The 19,477-nt window shown below is 43.7% G+C and overlaps 1 protein-coding gene across 1 annotated transcript; it reads right to left on the bottom strand.

Annotated features, from left to right (window-relative positions):
• Positions 1-9,677: 9,677 nt before the first annotated feature.
• LOC144676818 (uncharacterized) lies at positions 9,678-18,562 on the bottom strand. The gene is made up of 3 exons (XM_078537139.1): positions 18,520-18,562; positions 12,745-13,092; positions 9,678-9,991 (listed from the first exon to the last, which is right to left on the bottom strand). Exons 1-3 carry the CDS (start codon positions 18,560-18,562, stop codon positions 9,678-9,680), a joined length of 705 nt encoding a protein of 234 aa, XP_078393265.1.
• Between the last annotated feature and the right edge of the window lie 915 nt (positions 18,563-19,477).

Genomic DNA, 19,477 nt, shown 5'->3' with positions numbered 1-19,477 from the left:
TCGGAAGTCAGAATCCCACCGTGGAACCTCTGCGCTCCGATTTAACCTCCTCCTTCCTCTCCGTGTGCAAAGTAGTTTCGCTAAAGCAACATTGGGGCTGTTTATCTTCCTGCTGGATTCAAAACAGCATATACTGTCTGCGCTCCTAATGAATGAAAGCGGAATGATGGCTGATAGAATTATGTAGACAATCCACCACTCAGATACTAGTTTCCAAACAGCCGAAACATTAGGGCTGTATGCAGATCGCCTTAAAGAAATTTTCAAATTTTGTGGGGCGGTAGAACCTGAGGGAAGAAAAGGTCAAAGGGTTTCGGATCTTCTGTTGTATTTTTGTTCTGACAAGAATTGACGCAGATAACAGAAAGTGTCTGTGTGAGTGTCACAGAGAGAAAGAGGGATTGCGAGAGGAAACAGAGAGAGGCACAGACAAAGATAGAAATTTAGAAAGAGAAGGAGAATACGATAGACAAAGGGAGAGAGGGGCAAACGGGTACAGAGACAGAAAGATATAGAGGCAGAGAGAAACAGAGTCAGTCAAAGAGAGAGAGAGCCCGCCGCTCATTCTATAAAATCCTCCGGTGCAATTTCTGATTTCCAGCAAATTGTGTTTTAAGTTTGCCCCATTGTGTGATTTCAATCTGACTCAATCCGGTTCTGCTGATCAACGGATATCGAACTGTCAGCGAGCGCACTGCAGAAACCGCTCGTTTAACTGTGCTGTTTGGAATTGAGAAACTGAACAGTGAGAACGGTTAACAGCTGCACGTCTCTCAGGCATTGAGGTTAGAGGGTTAGAAAAGTATAATTGTTGAGAGCGGCAGTCTCTAGAGTTCCCCGTCACCTCTATTTATTTATTAGTTGTTTTTATTAAACTGTAAAAAGATGGGGAAATGTAATACAGAAATACCAGGAGCTCATACACCCGCCAATTCTACAACATTGTTTTGTTAAACACTACAGTGTTTAATGGTTTTAATCGCAATTGTCTTCAGTTGCCCCAATTAAATCCCAAACATCTTCAACAACTGACTTTCCAAGAGTGTCTTTTAAACCCCTCAACTGATCTGTCATTGCCACACACTGCCAAAATTTATTTTTCCTTTAAATAAATTGTTCGTTATTTCCCTGTCAGTCCAACATTCTACTTTTCTGTGTATCTGACTCTCCTCCTCTCTGCATCTCTCTCCATCGGACAAACTCTACCTCTGCATTTGGAGACATAATATTTCTGTTTACGAACAGAAGGCCATTCAGCTCCTCGAGCCTGCTCGGCAATTACTAAGAGGATTGTTGGCCTGCCCATCAACTTCAGTACCTTACCTCCATTTTCCTTAATCAACAAAAATAAAACAAACTCCCAGGAATGGAGTTCAAATGCACGTGAGCATACGTTTATTCAATTTTATGCCCATTACCTCAATCACTTGGCCATCCTGCTTCACTGGAATTACCTGCCTAGTGTTCAATCAGCCAGATGGTTAGTTGGTTTCTGTCAAAATGTTACCCATCCCTATCCTCATCTTGGAGCATATTGTGTTATGGTCATCAATGCCTAGATGCTCACCTGCCTTTACTTCTCACCCTGATTAGTTTCATTCCTCATTACTTTGTTGTTTGTTTTTGCATTTTGCTTTATAAAGGCATCCAGTGTACATTATGGTAACTTCATTCCCTTAGCGCCTTTACATACTACTTCCAGCGAAGTAATATTAGTTAGTGCAAGCCCCGTGATTATAAATCTGTTTGTTAGTAAATCCCTTGAATTGTCTGCAAATTTCTTTCTTAACTCCCTTCAGGACACACATGAATTCAAAGCTAGAGATGTGGAAATAAAGAGCTACAGAGTGACACAAAGACACACAAAGAGAGCGAGGAAAATACAGAGAGAGAGAGAATCCTGATAGCGAGTTTTATTCTAACGGTTAGCACTGCACTCAGTATAATGAATTCAGTCCCATCTTCTGGTTCCGATTCTCACTCTGTCTCTCAAGAACAATAAAGAAGGAAAAACGAGCATTTATACAGCGTCTTTCATGACATCAGAACTTTACAAAATACTTTACAGTCAAAGAAGGTTTTCGAGCGCCTATATGTGGGAAACACGACAGGCAATTTACCACGTCAAACTCCCACAAACAACATAGTGATAATGACCAGGTTATCTACTTCAGTGATGTTGATTCGGGGGGTAACGAAAAATGACAAATGTCGGACAACCTGTCAGTCTGTCATCGAAGCTGCCATTTCCACTCATCGGGTGCAGAGATGTAAATTCCTGTGCATTTTTCAGGCGGCTGCCTCATGTATCTCCACTGTTCACACGGAGGGTGAATTGTGCCCAACACCATGTGGCCTAGGATTTATGAAGTTAATGCTGTGGGCCTGACTCTCTGTTGCTGGTGTCTTTCTTAATCTGATAACATGCTGCCTTTCATCTGTTTGACACCGATATTCACAATCATTCAACCCACTGAGGAAATGGGGCCCGTGTTTCAGGATCCACCGAGCATCACGGTGAGTTACAGAGGCAGTGTGACTTTCAACTGCAATTATTCGACATCACACATTTATCCTTCCTTTCTCAAGTATTTTCAGTACCCAGAGCGAAAACTTCAATATATATTGGAAATAAATTGAGTTCCAGAAAAACATGACACAAAACTATAACAATTTTTATAATATTATGGTGGTTTATTGTAAAGTAGGTTTATGGGGGTGGGTGTGTACGATTCTGTCTGCATGATTTAGTTAAATGGGTGTCAGATAGACTGCAAGCTTGAAATTATCGAAATGAGTGAGGTGTAGAAGGGTGCGTGTAATGTTAATGAGTAAACATGGATGAGGTCTTAGCACATACGGTGTGAAGGAAAGTTGCATTTTAGATAAGTGAAGGAATGGTTTGGATTTCAAAGAGATGGTCGGATGTTTACAACTGGCAAGATAACCAAGACATGCAGCGTGCTTATTTTTCCCAAAAGGAAAGATGTCACATAGGCAACATGAAATGTTTTATATTATGGTGAAAGTAAATTTGCAAATACGTATGGAACAATGGAATTTACAGATCAAGGAGAGAGAAGCATATATAAAAGGGACTGAAAGGCTTTGTTGGGGGCGGGGTGTATGTAAGATCTAACAGGAGTGTGTGAAACAGCCTTGGGAAGCCTCCAGCCACATGAGCAAAAGTCTACTATGTCCAGTAGCTAAAGTTGGGTAAAACCCTTTGGAATTCTATTGTCGACTGGGTGCTTTGCTGGCTTGTTTTTTTAAATTTAAAATCTATTTAGGAATGTTCCCTAAAGGGGATGTGTAGTCGAAAATCAGGTAAATTAGGAAGTTTGATATTTGTTATAGTATTAATTGACTCCAATCTTATGTGTGTGCTTGAAATTTTTCATTTGTTAATAAATGCTTAAATTTAGTTTTTTTTTAATCTCTAAAGGTACTAGTGGACTCATTACTTCTGAATTCAGTGCACAAAACTTCTCACAATAAAAACAAATTGCAAAACAGTTGTGGTCATGTGGCCAAGTTTTCCTTGTAGATTTGGTCCGTCTGTCACACATCACCTGCCACGTCATAACAAACGCATTTGGGAAGCGTCTGCTCTATGGTACCTTTCATAAAGCTGCAAGAACGGTCACCTTAACCTTTCACTAGGCGAAATTGTCTGACAACGCTGTGTATAGCTATGTCATAGAAAACACAACGTCACCAGACCACAACAGGCCCGTACAAAAAGTTCTCCCTGTCTTTCCAATGTGACATCCTGACTCCACACAATATGTAGTTGTTTGGAAGCCTCGCCACCACCGCCACCCCCCACAACACCCCGCCCCCCACCCCCCCCCCCCTCCCCCCCACCTCTCAACCACCACCCCCCACAAGCTAAGTGATGTACATTCTGTTAAAGTTACTCGACAGTTATCTATATCTGGTTCTGTTTCTCGCCAGTTAGTCTTTCTCCACCTCTCCGGGTATGTTCTGCTCATCTCTCTGTGTGACTTTCTTCATGCCTGTCTGTCATTCTCTCTCTGCAATAACAATTTAACAAGTCCCTCGACCCAGACATTCCTCAATAACCTTGATATTTGATTTCCTTCAGCTGTTCATGTAATTGGCTTTTGAAAGGCATGTTCGAATCTGCCTTTTCCACACTCTTGTCTGATTGTGGTCTTAACGCCGTTTTCCTGCCAGCCGCCTATAACCTTTCATCCCCTTTCGGTCAAAAACCTGTCCAACTCAGCCTTGGGTATGTTCAATGACAGTCTCTACTACTCTCTGCGTAGAAAATTATCAATAAACGCCTCTAAGAGACGTAATTTTTGCTCAAAACTGTTTTGTTGGAGACTTCTTATTTTGACTTTGTGCCCCAGTTCTCGCTTCCCCGATCTCAGCATCTATTCTCTGACTCTGCTGAGAACCGCATATGTTTCCAAAACATCACCTCTCATTCTTCAAAACTCCAATGTGTATAGGCCCAACCAGGTCAACTTTTCGTCAGAAGTCAACTCCTTGTTCCCAGGAACCATCCTATTGAACCTTATCTAAACAACCTCCATGCCGTTATGATACTCCTTAAATAATGACACCAAAACTGTACAATGTACCTTAAATGTGGTCTCATCAACTCTCTGTGCAGTTGCAATATTCTAAAACAGTCTCTCCAATGCTCACATTTTGTGACTCATGTACGAGGACACCCAGATACCTGGGTGCTGTGTCAATCTGTAGTTCCTCGCCAGACATTCCGAATTTCTATTCATACCAGCAGCGTGAAAGAGAGACAGAGAGAAAGAAAGAAAGAGGCAGTGGGAAAGGAAGAGAGAGACAGAGAAAATGAGACAGAGAGAGAAAAAGATGAGGTGAGGGACAGAGAAAGAAGCAGGGAGACCGAGAAAAAGATATATATATGTCATAAAATAGACATGCGTCTGATCAGTGAGGGCAAGTGGTGCGAACAGAATGAGGGTAATGGTGTGACGAAGAGAATAATAAACTATGTGGGATGCATGGACGGATGGATGGGTTGTCGGATGGACAGAGGGACGGAAGAATGGATAGATGAATGGAAGGATGGATGGATGGATGGCTGGATGGACGGATGGATGGATCGATGGAAGATTGATGGACGGATGGATGGGCGGATGGACGGAAGGACAGATGGATGGAAGGATGGATGGATGAACGGATGGACGGTTGGACATATGGGCGGATGGACGCATGGAAGGATGGGCGGATGGATGGATGGACCGATGGATGGAGGGGCGGGCGGATGGACGGATGGACGGATGGACGGAGGGACGGACAGATGGATGGATGGATGGATGAATGGATGGATGGATGGATGGATGAACGGACAGATAGATGGACGGACGGCCTGATACATGAAAGGATGGCTGGACGTGCAGATGACTGGACAGGAGTGAAAGTGAGTGAGGGATGGATAGCTGGATGGATCTAATCGATTACTCATTTTAATTTGGATGAAGTTTACAACTGCCTTCCTTAAACTTCGATACTTGGGCCAGTGATTTATGCATAATAATTATATGTAAACCGTAATCCAGTAAACATAGAAACATAAAAAATAGGAGCAGGGGATGCCCATTCGGCCCTTCGAGCCTGCCCCGCCATTCACGATGAACATGGCTGATCATCCAACTCAATAGCCTGCTACCGCTTTCTCCCCATATCCTTGAATCCCTTTCGCCCCAAGAGCTATATCTAAGTCCTTCTTGAAAATATTCAATGCTTTGGTCTCAACTACTTTCTGTGGTAGCGAATTCCACAGGATCACCACTCTCTGGGTGAATAAATTTCTCCTCATCTCATTCCTAAATGGTCTATCCCGTATCCTCAGACTGTGACCCCTGGTTCTGGACTCCCCAACCATCGGAGACATCTTCCCTGCATCTACACTGTCAAGTCTTGTTATAATTTTATAGGTTTCTATGAGATCCCCCCTAATTCTTCTGAATTCCAGTGAATATAATCCTAACGGACTCAATCTCTCCTCATATGTCAATCCCGCCTTCCCAGGAATCAGCCTGGTAAACCTTCGCTGCACTCCTTTCCTCAGATAAGGAGACCAAAACTGCACACAATATTCCAAGTGTGGTCTCACCAAGGTCCTGTATAAGTGCAGCAAGACATCCCTGCTCCTCTACTCGAATCCTCTCGCAATGAAGGCCAACATACCATTTGCCTTCTTTGCCGCCTGCTGCACCTGCATGGTTACCTTCAGCGACTGGTGTACGAGGATACCAAGGTCTCGTTGCACATTCCACTCAAGTTATAGCCATATAAGCATAATAATGTAATAACCTATCCGCTGGTATAGTTACTCAGATTTTGCAGATGACAGGGGTCTCAGTTTGTAATAAACAATGAGGCAGACGGTAACAAACCTCAGGAGGACGTGGAGATTCCAATTTGCCAGGCACATACCAGATTGAATTTAAGCTGGAGAAGTGTGAAGTGATGCATTTTGGTGGGATGAATGAGGATATCTGATATAAACTAAATGCTGCAAGTTGATCGGCGCTGTAGGAACAGAGAGATGGATATGATGTAATGTGCACAATAGTTTGAAGTTGGTAGTGAAGGCTGAGACTTCTCTCAATAACATTTTAAATTCTTGGTTTTTTCCAAGAGGATAAGGATGCTATGCTAAACATTTCTACCAAGCTGGTAAGGCCTCAGTTGGACTGTTGTGTACAAATATTGGAACCACATTTGATGAATGATTTGAGCGTCTTGGAGAAGGTGCGGGAGAGATTTATTGGGAAGGTACAGCTGATGAGGGGCTTTAGATTTTGGAGAGACTGGAGAATCTGCGGCTGTTCTGTGTAGAACTTAAAAGATTGAGAAAATGTTTGATGGAGATATTGACAAATATGAGTTGTTTTGGTTGAATAAATAAGGGAAGTTGCATCCAGCAGCGGAAAGCTCCGTAATCAGAGGACTTGGATTGTAATTAAATTGCAAAAGAATCAGAGGCACCCTGAGCAGCCATTTATTTACACATTGAGTTTTTGTGTTGTGGAATGCGCTGCCGGATAGGTTGGAGGAAGCATTTTCAATATCAACTGTCAAAAACATAATTGGGTAACTACTTGAAATGGAAACTTTTGCAAGGCAAAGGGGAGTGAACAGTGGAGTGGGTGCAATTTGACACCTCTGCCAAAGAGACTGCACAGACACGATGTACTGAATGGCCTCATTTTATAATGGTGGGATGAAGGAAGGGAACGAGTATCCATTGATGTCTCCAATATCTAAACATCCATTTGCTTTCTGTTCATTAACTATTCGAAGGTCTGTGCAGCGCGTGTGGGAGGCCGAATCTCTTCAACACTCCGAATGTCTGGTCGTTTTTTCAGGTTAACCCTGACAGATGTAGAGCTGAGTGACAGTGGAATTTACTACTGTGTGCTGAATATTCAGTGATACAAACTAATTCAGGCCCCGTACGGAAACTATGGCTGGGTTGCAATATAACCTGAATGGTGGGAGTTCAGTTTGTGAACACTGAATCTTCACCTCTGACAGCACCAGAATCAGAAACCGCCGGTTTCCGGTTGTAAATTTGAATCCGGAGTTTAAAAGGTTAATTGGCAGTTTGCGAATGTTTCAGATTCTGAACAAAAAAGGGAGAACTGTAACTTTCTGTTGGAAACAATGAGAGAAGAGCCTGCTATAGGGAAAGCGAAAGACAAGGGAAAGTAGAAAGAAAGATAGAAAGTGAGAGACAGAGGGAGAGAAAGGGAGGAAAATATGCCGAGACACTGAGAAAGATACAGAGGATGGAGACAAATATTGACGAGGGGAACAGAAAGTCTGTGTGTGTGTGTGTTTTTTTGAGAGAGCGAGTGAGAGAGAGGGGGCGAGAGAGATTGTGAGAGACAACGGAGGGTGCCACAGCCAAAGGCAGAAATTTAGAAAGAGGAGATAGCGATTGACAAAAGGAGAGAGGCACAGACAGAGACGGGGACAGATTTAGAAAGATATAGAGGCAGAGAGAAACATGCAGACAAAAAGAGAGAGCCCGCAGCTCATTCTATAAAATCCTCCGGTTCAATTTCTGATGTCCAGCAAATTGTGTTTTAATTCTGTCCCATTGTGTGATTTCAATGTGACTAAATCCGGTTCTGCTGATCAACGAACATCGAACTGTCAGCGACCGCACTGCTCGTTTAACTGTTCTGTGTGGAATTAAGAAACTGAACAGTGAAAACGGTTAACAGCTGCACGTCTCTCAGGCATTGAGGTTAGAAGGTTAGAACATGTGGTTGTTAAGAGCAGCAGTCTCTAGCATTCCCCCCTCATCTCCTTTTATTTATTAATTTTTCTTATTGAACAATAAGAAAATGGGGAGGTGTAGCACAGAAATAGGAGGGGTTCATCCACCCGCCCATTGTGTGACATTGTTTTGTTAAATACTACAGTATTTAATGTGTTTAATCCTAATTGCCTTCAATTAAATCCCAAGTCTTCAAGCATCAATAACTGGCTTTCCAAGATCGTCTTCTAAACCCCTCAACTCATCCATCATTGTCACACACTCTGCCAAAATGTCTTTTTTAAAATAAATTGTTCGTTATTTCCCTGTCAGCCCATCATTCTCTTTTTCTGTGTCTCTGACTCTCCCCGTCTCTGCATCTCTCTCTTTTGGCCAAAACCTACATCAGCATCTGGAGACATGAGATTTCTGTATAGGAACAGGCGAAGGCCATTCAGCCCCTCGAGCCTGCTCGGCATTTACAAAGTTGGTCTGCCCATTAACTTCATTAACTTACCATTTTCCTTAATCAACAAAAATAGGAGCAGCACTGGGAAACAAACTCCCAGGAATGGAGTTCAAAAGCACGTGAGCATTTGTTTGTTGAATTTCATGTTCATTACCTCAATCAATCGACCATCCCGCTTCAATGGGATTACCTACCCACCGTTCAATCAACCAGATGGTTAGTTGGTTTCCACCAAAACTTTATCCATCCCTATCCTCATCTTAAAGCATATTATGTTATGGTCAGCAATGCCAAGGTGTTCCCCTGCCTTTACTTCTCTTCCTGATTTGTTTCATTCCCCATTACCTTGCTGTTTTTTTTTTACGTTTGGCTTTATAAAGACAACAGTGCACATTGTAGGAACTCAATTCCCTTCGCCCCTTTACCTACTTCTTTTGGGGAAATAATACTAGGTAGTGCATCCCTATTATTAATATTCTGTTTGCTACTATATTCTTTAATTTGCCTGCATATTTCTTTTTTCAACTCCCTTCAAGACACACATCAATTCAGTGATAGAGAGATAGAAATAAAAAAGCTTCAGATTGACACAAATACAAAGAGAGAGAGGAAGAGAGAGAGAGAGAGAGAGATGGGGCCCGTGTTTCAGGGTCCACCGAGCATCATGGTGAGTTATGGAGGCAGTGCAATTTCCACCTTGTTCAGCTTTTCGTACAGCTATCTCCATGCTCTGTGTCACTGTGTGTCTGTAATCCCATCATGTTCAGGTTTTTGTACAGCTCTGTCCGTGCTCTGTATCACTGTGTGTCTGTATTCCCATCATGTTCAGGTTTTTGTACAGCTCTGTCCGTGCTCTGTATCACTGTGTGTCTGTATTCCCATCATGTTCAGGTTTTTGTACAGCTCTCTCCGTGCTCTGTATCACTGTGCTTTCCGCCGACTCAGTGCACAGTAATACACAGCGGAGTCGCTCAATTGTAGTTTGGCGATCTTTAGCCGGCGGCTTTTCTCGGCAGGATCGATAAAAGCAGAAATTCTACCCCCGGCAGCGTTTTCTTTATTCTCCTCTCCTGAAGTGTGTCTCTGAAGCAAATATTCCGGAGCCAGTCCTGGGGACGGACGGTACCAGTGTACTGTGTACTGACGGAGCCCTGAATATTCACAGCTTAGAGTAACGGTGTCACCGGCAGCAGAGGTTTGGAGATGCGGACTCCGGGATACCAGAGAACTGGAATCTGTAGGGTAAAAAATAAATATTATTTGTTGGCCTAACCACTGTTTACCCGGGGGAATTTGTTAATAGCTCTTGATTTTGCGGAAATTGTCTTGACTTTGTGGCTGTTCGAACCGTATTCACGGTTATTAAATGTGGTCAAGATGATACATGAGGATAATCATTTATTTTACAAAGCAAATTCTTCCGACCTTTAATGGAAGATGAGAATGGGTGGTAGGAGCAGATTCAACAGTAACTTTCAAAAGGATGATGGATCTGTGCAGGAACAGGAAAATAATGCGGGGAAAATACGGGAAAAATGCCTGGGTAGTGGGGACAATTGGGTTGGTCTTTTAAAAGGGCAGCCCATACACAAGTGCCCTACTTCCATCCTTCCGTGCAGTATGTTTCAATGAAGAACATTAAATTTCTATTTCTATTTTGCTTGGTGAGAGACAAACCCGAAGGAATGTTTTATTATCAATGACGTAATCAGCTTCCAAAAATAATTGATCGAGAATGACAAAGCTGCGTTGCATAACTGCGCACAGCAAGGTCCAACAAAAAGCGATGAGATTCATGATCCGATTGGGCCAAACTGATCGTGAACATCAATGGTCAAAGGTCAAATACATGCAGTTCAACACTGCTCTGGAGTTTCAATCTGCCGTTCGTTCTATTTCCCTATTTTCATCCATCAACAGGATCCAATTTTCTCCATTTCCGTTTAATTTGAAATATTTCCATTCCGTTCCCCTTTATTTTTACATTTACTTTGTGCTGTTAGCGCTTCTTACAATCGTGGGAACTTGTCCCAAACTCTCTCAGCTGTCGGTTGGGTTCAGTCTGTTCACTTTCCACTGTGGTTTTGCTATTACTCACTGGGAGCTGCCTCTTCCCGCTCTCTGACAATTTCAATTCTTTCCGTCCATTGACTGATTCTCTCCGCGTTCTCTGAGCGGAGTTTTCTCTAAGTTTTACATTGTACAGGTTCTGCAGGAGATGAAAACGCTATTCGGTCCAACTGAGTCATGGCTGTGTGTACACTTCAGATCAACCTGCCCCGCCCGAAAACTGACTCCCCATTTCTATCCAGCTCCCTGTGTCCGCCTGTCCCGCTCTCCCTCCTGTATTTTCAAGCCTTTCCCCAAATACATCATTACTATCTGCTCCCGGTGGCAGCAACTTTCAAATTCTGAAGGGTCTTTGTTTAAATTTATTTTTCTTAACATCCTGATTTGTTCTGTTAGTGAGGAGCATGTATTTGATGGCCCATTGCTCTGGAATCACCCACAAATAAACAGTAGCTCAACATCCAACCCCAGTGAACTCATTCATAATTTGAAAGATTTCTCCGAATTCTCCTCGGGGTTCTATGTTTCCCAGAGGATAGATGCCCAGCCTGCTCACCCTCTCCTGTGAAATGTCGATTGTTCCTTATTTCTTTTCTCAAAAGTGCAAGAAATCAAAGCAGATAATATAAGAAATAGAAGCAGGCGCCACCATGACACCTTTCAAACATTCTCTGCCATTCAATAATATCGTGGCTGATCTCCTTCTTCAACATCACATTCCCACACAGTCCCCATATCCCTTGATTCTTTTCAGAGTCCAAACATCTATCGAACACTGTCTTGAATACACTCAACACTGAGTGTAATCTGAAACTGTGACCCCTAGTTATAGGCTGCCCAGCCTGGAAAAACACCAACCCAGAATCTGCCAGTCAAGTCCCTTAAGAATGCTTTATGTTCCAATTATATCAACAGTTATTCCTCTAAACTCTAGGGAATATATGCTTCGACTACTTAATCGCTTCTCATAGGACAATCCCTTTAACTCAGGAAGCAGTCTGATGAACCTTTGTTCACTTCCTTCAAAGCGTGTAGATCCTTTCTTAATAATGAGTGCAAAATTTCACACAGCATCCAGACTGGGGTCCATTACAGTCTTTGCCGCTCACATTGATCTTGATGATCAATAAGTGACAAAACTGATTCATCTGCTCAGCTGGAGATAGATGGTAAACAGCAGGAGGTATCCTTGCCCATCTTTGACCAGATGTCATGAGACTTCATGGGGCCTGGAGCCAAATTGAGGACTCCCAGGGGCAACTCCCTGCAGACTGTATATCACTGTGCCGCTGTCTCTGGGCCTGTCCTGCTGGTGGTACAGGACACACACAGGGATAATGAAGGTGGTCTATAAGGCATTGTCTATAAGGAATGATTCCGTGAGTGTGACCCTATCAGGCTGTTGCTTGTTAAACTGTGAGACAGCACTCCCAATTTTGGCACAAGCCTCCAGAGTTTGGAGGACATTGCTGGGTTTGGCTATGGTCATTTCGGGTGCCTGGGTCGATAGCAGGTGCTATGCCGAGTGGTGGGTCCGGGTTTCATTAGTTTTTATTTCAGGCTTCGTAACGATTTCATTCATCTGAGTGACTAGGCCATCAGTTCAGGGAGCATTGAAGAGTAAATTACATTGCTCTGTGTCTGGAGTCGCATTTGGGTTAGACCAGGTTCCATTCGCTAAAGGACATTAGTGAACCAGCAATGGTTTCATGATCATGAGCTTTAAATTGCACTGGTTTATATTATTTGATTTATAATTCGGCCAGTTGCTGTTGGTGGGGTTTGAACCCGAGATCCCAGCTCTTGGGCCTTGGCCTCTGGAATACTAGTCCAAAGGCATAACAACTAGACCACCCCCTCCCCAATGTGAACATTACGCTGGATAGTCTGTAACACATGGCGGTTTGGTGTCACTTACCGGCAGTGACAGCCAACACCGTCCCGGATCCATCTTCATAAGCATCTTTCGAAACGGTGCTCCCACATCTATATCTGTACTGAGCTTTACAGTAATAGGTGGCGGTGTCTTCAACTGTCAAATCTCGAATTTCCAGCGAAAATGTATTTTCTGCTTTATTCACCGACACAACAAATCTCCCTCCGCTGGAGATCCTTTCCCGCTCCGTCCCGGTCTGGGTTTGTCTGAAGAAATGGCCGTTCTCTAAACTATGAGAATTACCATAGAAAACGCAAGTGATGATGAGAGACTGACACTCCTTTCTGGTCACCACTGCAGGGGTCTGTGTCACTGACTGACTGAAAGAGCCTAGAAATTAAACAGAGAGAGTTTAATGTACCATCAGAGCCGAACCACAGAACGGGGTTAAAACCCTAGATAGTGTCTGTAATTGGGATGGTCTCGGGCAGCTTTATATTAAATCCACACAATGTCGGTTTGTTTGATCTGTACTCACGAGGTAAACAGACACACAGGGTGAAAACAAAGAGTATTCTTATCGTTATGCTGACCGGAGCTGAGGGTTTATATGACGGGGAGTAGAAGACTGCAGCCCTAGACTGGTCTGGGAGGCCGGACCTCAGAGCTGGACTGAAAGACCTTAGAGGGTAGAGTTTCTTTGCAGAGGACAGTGTCCCGCGGAGCATTGACGGGCCACACGGTTCCCATCTCTCTGGTCCTGTGTTGCGTGATAAAGTGACATATTTAGAAATGGAAACTGCAGTTTCATGCTGCTTCATTGGGGTCAATAAGCCTGATGTGAAGCCCCCTCTCCTATTTTTCTGATGTACAGTGTCCTGCGGGTTTGGAGGGGTGAGGTGGGGTTGTTTCCGTTAGTGAAGTCTACCACCCTCATTCCCGCACAGTAATGAGCTGGTAGATTCGTCCATGTGTGTTTGGTAAGTGGTATTTTATGAGGGTGGGATGTGGGATATTCCCTCCTTCCCCAATACTATTCTAACTATCATGAAAAAACAGAATGTGCTGGAAAAAAACTCGGTAAGTCTGTCAGCATCTGTGGAGAGTGAAACAGAATTAACGTTTCTTCAGAGCTGCCTGTGCCGGAAATTATTAAATATCTCTCTGAAATGCCTGGTGGGACTTCAGTTGAACGTCTAATCCAAGCGAAGGAGCCTTAGATCAGCCTGATTCCAGCAACTGAGGATCAGGTTTCAATGTGAGACAGTCCAGTGACTTTGCAAATATTCAGGCAGAAGTACATAATGACCACAAAGAATAAACTCTCCACATCATTGAAAGAAATACCTGCTGCACACCTTCCTCTGTGATTTACACTTTACACTTGAGACGATGATTCCAGTAAGCAATGTTTGATTTTCAGGTTTGAATTATTCAGAGTTTCCAGTTGCAGTGTTAGAACACGAAGCCGCACACAGAGGGACAGTGAAATGAGGGTGGACACTGTGTTTGGGACTTGTTTTAAAGATCACACTCAATGCCTTGTGAAATCTTGTCATTGTGCATAAACTGTCCCGGATCTAACAACACGTTCTGTTCAAATAAACTTTGCGAGCCGGCCGCGGTCAAATGCTCCTGGAAACTGACGGGGACAAGGGCATGGGGCTGCTCAGTAATCCAGGTAGGTACCCAAAAGGCAGAAAAGGACCAAGAAACATCTTCACGAGCACAGAACTTCACACTAATTTCGTCGACTGTACGTCACTCAAACGTGCTCGATTGTTGAATCGACCTTTGAGTTGCTGCCGCTGATCCCCAATGTGTAATCAAAGACATAAATCTCATCTGATTCATCGAAACAGTAAAAAAAAACCTGAAAAGACCTCTTTGCTTCATACACATGTTTTGCACGTTAAATATTGTCCAATTTCCTTCTGATTTTGAATGCTACTGGCCTGATTCAGCGCAGAACAGCGCATGACATAAACATGTTTTGCCTCACAGCTACCAAAAATACAACTTGTATTTTAAAGCACATTTAATACAATGAAAGGTCCCTTCACCAGGTAGTGACAGTGATCTTCGTGAAACATGAATGCTGAGAGGCCGATGTGGCCGATCACCCGAATCACCGTCTGCAATGTGGGACCGCGGCTATATTTTGGCATCATGATTACCAACACTCAGATTGTAGCAGTTTAATTTTAAGAGGCCACGATTCTTTAAAAGTAATCGGAAGGAGAAATATTGACTGAACATTTTTCAATCAATATTCGATTGAAAAAAACATGATTTCTTCTATCAATAGTTTTCATTTTTCTCCAATTCCATTTATTTTGATATATTTACATTTAGTTTGATTTTCTTTCGACATTTCCTTTGTACAGTTTGCGCTTCTTGCATGGGAACGTAGCAATCGTGGGAACTTGTCCCAAACTCTCTCAGTTGCCGGTTGGATTCAGTCTGTTAAGTTTCCGGATTGGTTTTACTGTTACTCACTGGGAACTGCCTCTTCCGTCTCTCTGACAATTTCAATTCTTTCCGCACATTGACTGATTGGCGGGCTCTCTGGGCGGAGCTTTCGCTAAATTTCACTTAACACAGAATCATCCATTCGGCTCAAATGATTTATCCATGTGCATTTGCTGCGGACGGGTTGGTTCGGGGTTGCCATCCGCCCGAAATCTGATTGACCATTCCAGTCAGCAACCTGAGTCAGTCTGTCCCGTTCTCCCTCCTGTATTTTCAAGTCTTTCCATAAATGTATCAATACTATCTGCTCCAACCACTCCCTGCGGCAGCAAGTTCCACAGCCTGACCTGCCTGATTTTTATATTCCTTCTTCTTAACGTCTTTATTTGTTATTTTAGTGACTATCTTATATTTATGGTACATTGCTCTCGACACACCCACAAATAAACAGCGATTCCACAAACACCTCATTGAAATCCATTAATTATTTAAATGATTTCTGTGAATACTCCTCCTGCTTCTCTGTTCCCCAGAGACAAGAGGCCCGGCCTGTTCAACCTCTCCACAGAGATATGGATTGCTCCTGATTTCTTTTCTCAGAAATGTAAAAAATCTAAGAGTTTGATATAACAAACAGAAGCAGGAGCAGCCACATCACCTTTCAAATCTTTTCCTGCATTCAATAATATCCTGACTCATCTCCTAGCTCAACATCACTTTGCCGCAATGACCCCATATCCCTTGATTCTTTTAGCATCCAGAAATCCACTGAACACTTCCTTTCATACACTCAACCACTGAGCATACACAGTTCTCTGAGGTTGAGAATGTCAGCGATTCACAACAGTGGTTTGACTGAAGAAATATCTCTTCTTCTCCGTTCTAATGGCCTAATCCTTATTCTGAAACTATGACCCCTAGTTATAGGCTTCCCAGTCGGGGAAAACACCCACACGGAATCTATCCTGTCCTGGGTGTTAGATGTTCTCATGAAATTACATCTCATCCCTCTAAGCTCGAGCGAACATAGGCCCAGACTACTCAATCTCTTCTTTTTGGACAATCCCTTTATCTCAGGAATCAGTCCCATGAATCTTTGTTGCACTCCCTCCAAGGCAAGTAGATCCTTCCTTAAATAAAGAGACCAAAACTTTACTCAGAATTCCAGACTGGAGTCCATTACAGTCATTTCCTCCATACACGTCACCCAACACCCTGGGCTTGGATTGTACGTTGAATGGCGCAGAGATCATCCAATACTTCTCTCCCTTTCGATGAATTATTTATTGATGCTTCTAAATGAACATTCCCCCAGTTTATAATTGTTTCCTTATATTAATATTCTTCTTTATATGTTTAATACATCATGCTGACGGTCTCACTGCACTGTGCTGTTTTAATTCACAGTAACCAGGGATACAGATAAATTACAGCAATCCCATGTCTCAAACATCGACAGACAATATAGAGAATTGTCTGCAGTTCCAAACTTTCACATTCGGTCTGAGGGCGGAAAATATGGTTATATGAAGGCAATTGAAAAAATGGCGGGGACAATGTCACTAATTTCAGTCACTGATTGTCTAATAATAAAATTCCATCTGGACCCACATCAGGATCTCTTTTATCTGGAGTCCGTTGTGTCACCCTCCCGTTTCTCTCCCGGGTCAGGTACAGAACGAGCCGTTGCAGGTATCCGAACTGGTCGCAGTTGTGTTGAGTTTATTGACCCGGTGCTTCATTCACATTGCGCGGCTCGGACTGCAATCTGCTGCCCAAGAGAGAGCTCTGTGACCCCGCTCCCGGGCTCTAAGGGACAGACAGAGCTCCCTCGATCACAGTTAACACCGGGAGTGGAGTCCGGATTGTCAACAATCTGCGCTCATTCAAAGCGATTCAGAGTGTGAGAGTCCGTGATGTTGATGTTGTCCCCGATGTGCCCGTTAAACCAATAATGGTCCCGATTCCGTCAACACACACATCCCACCCAAACTCCACTGATATCAATAATAAACTGTCGGTGAACATTACCCGGGACAGGCTGTAACCCGGCGGGGTTTGGAGTCACTTACCGGCTGTGACAGTCACCACCGTCCCGCATCCATCCGCATATTTGGTATACCTCCACAGTGACACCGCTCACAGTCTCCCCGGTACAACAACCACCGACACCTCAACCTGCCGGGAAATCATCATCAGACAGTATAAGCTGCTCAATTATTCAGCGGGTTTAAATAAATAAACAATATTCAATGTTTGAACGTCTCTGTCGGTTCAAACTGTTCTTTGTGAGGCCCTGAGCTCTGAGTAAATGGTCCTGGGAACGAAATGTTCGCTTCATATAAACCAACAAAAATATCAAAGAAAGATAACTGAATGGTGGAAATTACAATGAAATGTAACCAGGTTCCAGCGATAATAACATCAACCCGACAATTCACCATCTTTGCCTAAGTAATTTATATTTTAATTGTACAGAGGTATTTGCTCAGGTTTCTCACGTTGTGAGTTCCCCATACGCTCACACAGTGTTACAAGTCAGTTTAAACTCCCCTGGGACCTTGGTGAGATGTGGGGACTTTAGTTAAACAGATGGGACTGTGGTTCCCCTTTCCAGCTGTTAGACGAGGATCACATCTGGTGTTCGGGGCTTGTAATCGGGATCAGTCATTCCCAATCCCCATTCACTGACACCAATCCCGGGAAAGACATCACCATCCGCACACACTCGGCAGTTATAAAGCTCAAGATGTTAACGGCAATAACCCAATCTCATTATAAACTAGACTGTGGGGCAGACAGTGTGAAGCAGAACTGTCGGGGTTTAACTGCAGATTAACTCCGCTTTTTCTTTTGTTTCTGTGATAATTTGCAGTAAGAGTTTTTGTATCGCGGGAAGCCGAGACCCATCACTGTGTGCTGCCGTACTGAGCTTTACAGTAATAGATGGTGGTGTCCTCAACTCTCACATTCCGAATTTCCAGCGAAAATGTCTTTTGTGGTTTATTCACCGACACAACAAATCTCCCCCCGCTGGAGATCCGCTCCCGCTCTGTCCCGGTTTGGGTTTGTTTGAAGAAATGTCCCCCTTGGAAATAATTCCGCGAAGCACCGGAGAAAACACAGGTGATGGTCAGAGACTGACACTCCTTTCTGGTCACCGCTGCCGGGGTCTGTGTCACTGACTGACTGAAAGAGCCTGGAAATTAAACAGAGAGAGTTTAATGGACCATCAGAGCCGAACTACTGAACGGTTAAAACCCCAGACAATGTCTGTAATTGGGATGGGCTCGGGCAGCTTTATATTAAATCCACACAATGTCGGTTTGTTTGATCGGTACTCACGGGGTAAACAGACACACAGGATGAAAACAAGAAGGATTCCCATCGTTCTGCTGCCTGGAGTTGAGGGTTTATATGACGGGGAGTAGGAGACTGCAGCCCTGGACTGCATTGGGAGACCGGACCTCAGAGCTGGACTGAAATACTTTAGGGGGATCGAGTTGATTTGCACAGGGCAGATCCGCTGAGATTATTGATGGGCCGCACGGTTCCCGGGTCGCTGGCTAAGTGTTGTGTGAATAAGAGACAGTTTTATAAAAGGAGGTTGCAATTTTCTGACTCTACATTTGGATTGTGATCCGGATGTGAAAGCCCCTCCCACAATACTCTGGTGTACAGGGGTGGGGGAGGGGAGCTTTTCTTTCTGCCAGTTGTGCTGCCGCCTTCCTTTCCCCACAGAGATGGACTGGGAGGTCGGTGCATGTGTTTGTATTGGGTGGTGTTTGTTAAAGGTGGAATGTGGGCCCAGGACACCAGGAGAACCCCCCGCCCCACTCTTATTCCAATATTCCGGATATTGTTTAACATCGCCCTGAACGGACTGGTAGGACCTCAGTTAGACTTCTGATCTGAAGGCCAGCGCCTCAGACTCGGCATCTTTCCTGGCCCGGCAACTGGGGGCCAGGTTACAATATGAGGGAGTCCAGTGACATTACCAATATCCTGGCAGATATACACAACATACACAAAGACTAAGTAGCAGCTCGTTACCTTACTTGGCTAGGTGGCTAGTGTCTGTTTCGGAATAATGCCAATAGTACGGGTTCTGGAAGCATAGGAACATTCGAACAGGAGAAGGCCATTCAGTCCGTCGAGCCTGCTCCGCCATTCAATACAGTCATGGCTGATCGAACACTTCAAAGCCTTTTTAAGCAGTAGTAATTCAGGCATGCTCCAGCGTGATGCAAGCAGACATGGGTAATGCCGCAATAAATGAGATTGGGTCTCATGTACCGTAAAC

This window comes from Cetorhinus maximus, unplaced genomic scaffold, assembly GCF_964194155.1.
Source record: "Cetorhinus maximus unplaced genomic scaffold, sCetMax3.hap1.1 HAP1_SCAFFOLD_1961, whole genome shotgun sequence".
NCBI lineage: Eukaryota > Metazoa > Chordata > Chondrichthyes > Lamniformes > Cetorhinidae > Cetorhinus > Cetorhinus maximus.
Note: the sequence above shows the minus strand (reverse complement) of the source record. Positions and strands in the feature narration are given on the sequence as shown.